This window comes from Tupaia chinensis, unplaced genomic scaffold, assembly GCF_000334495.1.
Source record: "Tupaia chinensis unplaced genomic scaffold, TupChi_1.0 Scaffold000101_1, whole genome shotgun sequence".
Lineage (NCBI taxonomy): Eukaryota > Metazoa > Chordata > Mammalia > Scandentia > Tupaiidae > Tupaia > Tupaia belangeri.
The window spans coordinates 3,981,488-3,988,146 of NW_006159565.1; the positions used below are offsets into that span (position 1 = coordinate 3,981,488).

The following is a 6,659-nucleotide window of genomic DNA, read 5'->3' on the forward strand; positions in this document are numbered from 1 at the left end:
GGTTCACGTCCCGGACCCTGTGGCTTAAAACTCACGCCAGGCTCGTGTGCGTGCGTGCCCAAGATCCCAAAAAGAAACCTTACCTGATTTAGAATAAAATATTCCCTTGTGTGTGTTTTTGTTTTAACACTTTTTTAAAAAAAATTAGCACATATTGTCTCAAATTATTATTTGAATATAATTTCCTCAGAAATAGCAATATTATTTGTGAGAGGGAGCATGTCCTATTTGCCATTGCAATGTCAGTAGCGCCATACCAAATTTTACTTTGGGGCGTGTGTACTTGCTGGGGAGAAAGGAAGAGAGGGGAAGTGAGAAATCATCCCCCCTTGGCGATGTGGGATCCAGCCTCCTTAACCTCTGAGCCACCTACAGCCCACTTAAAAATATTGGTTGAACTGAATTAAAGATAACTGGCTCCCCTTTAGTGCAAGTTCTAATGCAGAAAAAGAAATCTCTTTCTTCCAATAAAAGAAAGAAAGAAAGAAAGAAAGAAAGAAAGAAAGAAAGAAAGAAAGAAAAAAGAAAGAAAGAAAGAAAGAAAAAATTCCAAATGTTCACTACCTTCTCATAAATTTTTGCCCTGTGCTGACTCTTCTTAAAGATAGATTTAATAAAAATTGTTGAAATCAGAGTTTGTGCCAGAAAAATCCCACAGTGACCAGTGGCCCTTATTGCATTGCTGAAACACTGGGCATCTCATTAGTGCTCTTTATGAAATTACTGTTTCTCCTGGGCATATGTTAAGACCACACCTCTCTACCCCCTGCAAAGCTAGAATGGCTATGTTACTGGTTTTGGCCAACGACATGCAAGTTCATGCACCATTTATTGCATCGGGGCCGAAGCTTTCAGAGCCTGTGGACAATCTGCTCCTTTCCTTGTTGGGCTGCTTTAGGAAAGCAGTGGAAGGATGGCACTGAGCTGGAGCTTGGACAGCCTACATCCTGGAGGGATTGCAAAGTATTGGTTTTGTAGCAAGAGTGAGAAACAAGCTGTGATTTTGCTAAACTACTGTTATTTGGGGGTTGTTACTTCAAAAACATTTCTATCCTGATTAACACATATCATCTCATTCAATTACCCACACTGGATTTTCAGACTTCTGGGCCAAAAAGCATAAGGTATGATCAACTCTGAAGCCCCAAGAGGGAAATTGTGATGCACAACTATAATGTAGAATTCTCCAGGTCCAGAACTTAGCTTTCTGTCTTGCTCATCACTGTTTAATTTTTGTTGTTGTTGTTATTTTAAAAGAGATTTTTGCTATAGAGCATGTGGGCTCACTGGAGAGACAGAAATAGAAAGCTAGAAATCACTCTGGGTAGGGGCGGTGGCCATACAGCAATCCCTTCTCCTCCATTCTCCTCTCAGGATTTTGGGCATGCAGGCACATGTACCCTACGTGCATTTCAAGCCACTGAGTCTGGGACGCGAACTGTGGTCGGCCATGTGGGAGTCTAGCACCTTAACCACTATACTCCCTGCTGGCTCTTCACCTTTTAATCTTAAATAAATAAAGCTTCATTCACATTTATGAGTATGGCCTGCAGTTTAGGTTGGTTTGGAGTCATGGATTCCTTTTTAAACAGAATCCAGCAATCCAAATGGATCACGATAGACTGTCGGGGAGTCAGAAAACACTTTACCAGGCACCCTGGGTTTCAGTGCCTTGAATCCTGTATCAAGTAAAGCCCATAGGACTGGTTGCCTGCCATTGCTTTTAGGAAGCACTAACAAGATGCTACTTTTGCTGAGCAGTCTTGCTTGTCCCTTGTGAAGTCATCTGATCTTACACCTAAGACTTCCTTATGTCTCCTTACTCCACGTGCTATGACCCCTGGATTACCCCTCCCAGACCTTTGATTTGAATTTTACATATTTTTGTCAGTCTTCACCCATACACTGGTGCACTTTGGCAGAGTCTAGAATTTGATCAGCTGCTGGTAGTAGCTTTGACCCCTGGGAGAACATGGCTATTTAGCAGTTCCAGAAGAAAGCAGATTAGGGATGATATGCATGGGTGGTGATAGAAAATCAATGTGTATTGGAGGGGACGGAGAGGTTCACGGAGTCGGAAGCTGGCTCACATCCCACTGAATAATGAGAAAATAGAAATACATCTTTCATCTGGAGTCTCAAGATGAGAAATGTTAAAAATAACGCCGAGATACTTACCAGATACCATTGCTTCGTAAAAAGAGGGTCGTTCATATTGATGTCGATCTCGTTGATGTCTCTGTACCCTCGCTTTTTTCGATCAAATCCTTCCTGCTGCAAGGCCATCTTAACCTGGAATGATAATACTGGATATTACCTGATTATCAACCTGACCACCCTCCTCTGGAGTTCATTTCCATGAATTCAAATTTCGTTTGTGTATAATGTGGATTTTTCTTTCCCTCTCAGCAAGAACAAGTTCATCTCATGCTCACTTTCACTTAATGATTTTTTTTTTTTCGAGAGCATTTACTTATGGTTGCACCAAACAAACTTGACTTGGGGATAACTTAAGTGAGTTTTGTTAAAAGAAGAATTAAATGAAGAGAAGTATTTTAAAAGAAGATAAATTGGTAGGGATTGTTAAGTGAAATAAAACAAAGCAATGGAGTATTTCTATTAAGAAAAAGAGAGTGAGGAGCCAGATGGTGGCATGGTAGTTAAGGTGCTGGACTCTCACATGGACAACTGCAGTTTGAGTCTTTGACCTCATGGTTTGTAACTTATGGTGTGTGTGTGTGTGTGTGCTCCAAATCCCGAGAGAATGGAGGAGAAGGGATGGCCGCATGGCCACCCTTCTGGGGGGTCATGTCTCACTTTCCTTCTCTTTGTCTCTGAAGATTATAAGAAAGATTGATATAGATTCAGGGACAAAGAGAGTGAAAACTTGTACAGATTATTTATTTATTTTTCTGGAGGGCTTCCTAGACTTTACATTTGACAGTACAGTTTTATCACATTTGGGAATCAGACAAAATAAAAACAAAAAGAAGAAATCTTCCTGGAGAGTCAGGAGGTCTCATGGCAAAGCTCCAGAGGGTAAGTGAGGGGCCTTGAGAAGAAATTGATGGATGGTGTTGTTGCCCTGGCACTGACAACATTTCATTTTTGGATAGTCAAACAGAGCCCCAGGCTCTTGGATCTAAATGAAACTTAGGACCTGAGTTAGTTCAAGCAGATTCCTGGCAGTGGTTAGGTTTTGTCCTAACCAGGAAACTTCCTTCCACTATGGCAATAACTAATTTATCATCCAATAGCTGTGGCCAGTCTCTAAGCATCTATAAACTCAGGGATGGTGCACATGTATAAAAGGACACGTGCTAAATATTTATTATTTTTGTTATATTTTGTGGTCCCACGTTCATTTTTCCTCTTCCCAAATATTCCCAGTGTATTTATGGGGATTACCTTGAGTTCATTGGATATTATGTTGGTGGGAGTGAAATTCTAGGCGCCTCTCTGCTGTTAAGGCACTGCTGTTCTCTCCACCTCAGGGGTGCCTTCTTGGCTCTCTCTCCTAGGATTTGAATCTTGGGAAAGCAATGCAGGGTCAGGGAACCTTTGGAGCCTGTTCATCTCAGAGGTTTATCACCAGATCCTCCCTGTAAGGGTCCTCTCTAGGAACTTGTAGCCCTCCCCTGGGGCTCTCCAAGACCAATCCTGCAGCCTCCATCAATTGTGAGCTCCTGGTATCCCACCAGCAATGTCGCTTTTGCTAAAGTGATGCAGAATCTATTTTTGTTGCTTGCAATCAAGAACTCTAGTTGATACATGATGAGAGCAGGACAGTAACATCCAAGTCAGGAGTGATTACAAGAAGGAGGATGAAGTGGGAACCAGCAGTTAGCGTAATGGCTGTGTCGCTGGACTCCCACGTTGTCGACCGTGGTTCGCGTCCCGGACCCGGTGGCTTAAAACCCACGCCGGGCGCGTGTGCGTGCATGCCCAAGATCCTGAGAGGAGAATGGAGGAGAGGGGATTGTGGCGTGGCCATCTCCCCTAGGGGGTGATTTCTCGCTTTCTGTCTCTCTGTCTCTCTCTGTCTGTCTGGCGAGTGCACGCGCCCTATAGTGAAAAACCTCTAAAAAAATAATAAGGAGGATGAAGAGACCATAGATGTGGTCGAATTCTTCTGTTCGTTGATGCCCTGGACAGTGGAGGATCCTGTGGGAAACTAGCTCCCCACCTCTTTGTTCTTCATACAACACATAAGACCTGGGGCTCACCTGCCAGAAAAATTCTAACTGCTAGACACTCAGGAAGTGTTGAATGTGGTGTTGGCAATTTGCTAGAGGGCATGTGTACTCTCTGGAGAGAGGTGAGGGTGGGGGGGGTAAAGAGAGTATAAAACACCTCCATAGAAGGTGGTCACGCTGCAATCTCTTCTCCATTTTTCCTTTTGTGATATTGGGCATGCACACACATGGCCGATGTGTTTTTCAAACCAATAGTTAGGGCCTCTAACTGCATAGTCAGCCATGTGGGACCCAGTTGGCTTAACCATTGCCCCACTGGCTCTGCTTTGTGAGATTTTTGGAGGTATTCTAACAAAGGATATTTACTATGGCACAACTTAAAGACAAATCCTCCCCCACCCAAAGACATAACAAAGTAACTAGAAAGATGAGATGGATGGGTATTTTATAATGTCCAAAAATGTGGACACAGCTAATGTCTATCAAATGGAGTTAAATTATGATTCAAATGCATATACACAATTTAAAGGAAAGGAAACCAGTATGTTGTAAAGATAACCTGCATCCCAATGGATACCATATCACTACCCACAACAACCAAGATAGGGAATCCATGTAAGTGTTCATCCACTGAAAAATGGATAGTGAAAACGTGGTGTATATTTGTAGAGTGGAACAGTATTCAGTCATTATAGAAGACAAAATTTAGTCATCTGAGATTAAATGGGTGAGCTTGGAGGACGTTGCCTTAAGTGAAATACACCAGGCACAGAAAGAGGAACAGCACATGTTCTCCCTCTTGTATAAAAATTAAAAAGAAAAAAAGAAAGAAGAAAGAAAGAAAGAGAAAGAAAAAGAAAGAAAGAAAGAAAGAAAGAAAGAAAGAAAGAAAGAAAAAGAGACCTTCTAAAAGTGGAAGTAGAGAGTTGGAGAATGAACATATAGGTTGGGAAGGTTGGTAGGGGGAGATAGAGCATGTTCATTAATTAAGCAAAATTACAGATAAATAAGAGGAACAATTTCTAGTGTTATAAAAGTACAATAGGGTGAATATAGCTAATGACAATGTGTTGTAGATCTGAGAGTAACTAAAGAAGAGAATTGTGAATGTTCCTAGACATCTGAGATTAAATGGGTGAACTTGGAGGACGTTGCCTTAAGTGAAATACACCAGTAATGACAAATACTTGAGATGATTTGTGTACTAATTACCTTGATTTAATTACTACACGGTATAGTCTTGTGATGAAAATCACACTGTACTCCACAAAGGTGTACAACTATTATGTCAATAAAACATATGTACACATATATGCAAGTGCATACGAATATATAGATATATTTTTAATATATATGTACATGTTGAGGAGGTCTCCAAAAAGTTCATGGAAGAGACCAGATGGTGGCATAGCAGTAAAACACTACGCTCTGAATGGGTAACCCACATGGAAGGTTCTGGGTTTGCATCCCAAGATCTCCCTGAGTACGCTAGTCATGCACATGCCTAAGATCTAGAGCTGACTGGGGCTGGATCAGGATTTCAAGATCCCATTGGGGGGTATTTCTCTCTCTCTCTCTCTCGCCCTCATGTGAGAAATAAAATGAAGGGACCAGCAGTTAGCGTAATGGCTATGTCGCTGGACTCCCATGTAGTTGACCGCGGTTTGCGTCCCGGGCCCTGTGGCTTAAAACTCACGCCGGGCACGTGTGCATGCAGGTTCAGGATCCCGAGAGGAGAATGGAGGAGAAGGGATTGCGGCTTGGCCACACTCCCCAGGAGGGTGATTTCTTGCTTTCTGTTTCTCTCTGTCTCTCTCAACGTGCCCTAAATAAAAAACCCAAAAAAAAAAAAAAAAAAAAAAAAAGAAAGAAAATGAAAAAAAAAAGAAAAAAGTTCATAGAAAATGTGTATTACAGAACAGTTATGCAAGGATTTCAAAATTTCTTTTGCACCAAAATAAACTTGTACTTTAGTTCCACTTTTCCATTAGCTTTTGAAATCATCTCATATATGTGTACATATGTGTGTGTATGTGTGTATGTAAATATACACATATATATGTATAAAATTTTCTTTAAGAAGCAGTTGACAGGGACCAGCAGTTAGCGTAATGGCTATGTGGCTGGACTCCCATGTAGTCGACCGCGGTTCTCGTCTCAGACCCGGTGGCTTAAAACTCACGCTGGGCATGTGTGCATGCGTGCCCAAGATCCCAAGAGGAGAATGGAAGGGAAGGGATTGCAGCGTGGCCATTCCTCCTGGGAGGTGATTTCTTGCTTTCTGTCTCTCTATCTCTCTCTGTCTGGCAAGCACACGCGCCCTATAGCAAAAACCTCTCAAAAAAAAAAAAAGTAGTTGACAAGATGGACTTAAATGTGCAAGAATTTTATCAGTTTATTGATAGAGAAAATAAAAGAAACCATTGTGAATTTGACACTAAGTAAAGGACAGAGTGAACAAAG

At 41.7% G+C, this 6,659-nt stretch overlaps 1 protein-coding gene across 1 annotated transcript in view; it reads right to left on the reverse strand.

Annotated features, from left to right (window-relative positions):
* Positions 1 to 6,659, reverse strand: part of PCSK2 (proprotein convertase subtilisin/kexin type 2) — a 317,851-nt gene that overhangs the window by 152,838 nt on the left and 158,354 nt on the right. The window contains exon 3 of the mRNA XM_006143648.3: positions 2,179 to 2,292. Coding sequence (XP_006143710.1) covers positions 2,179 to 2,292 — 114 coding nt within the window. The remainder of the gene's footprint in view (positions 1 to 2,178; positions 2,293 to 6,659) is intronic.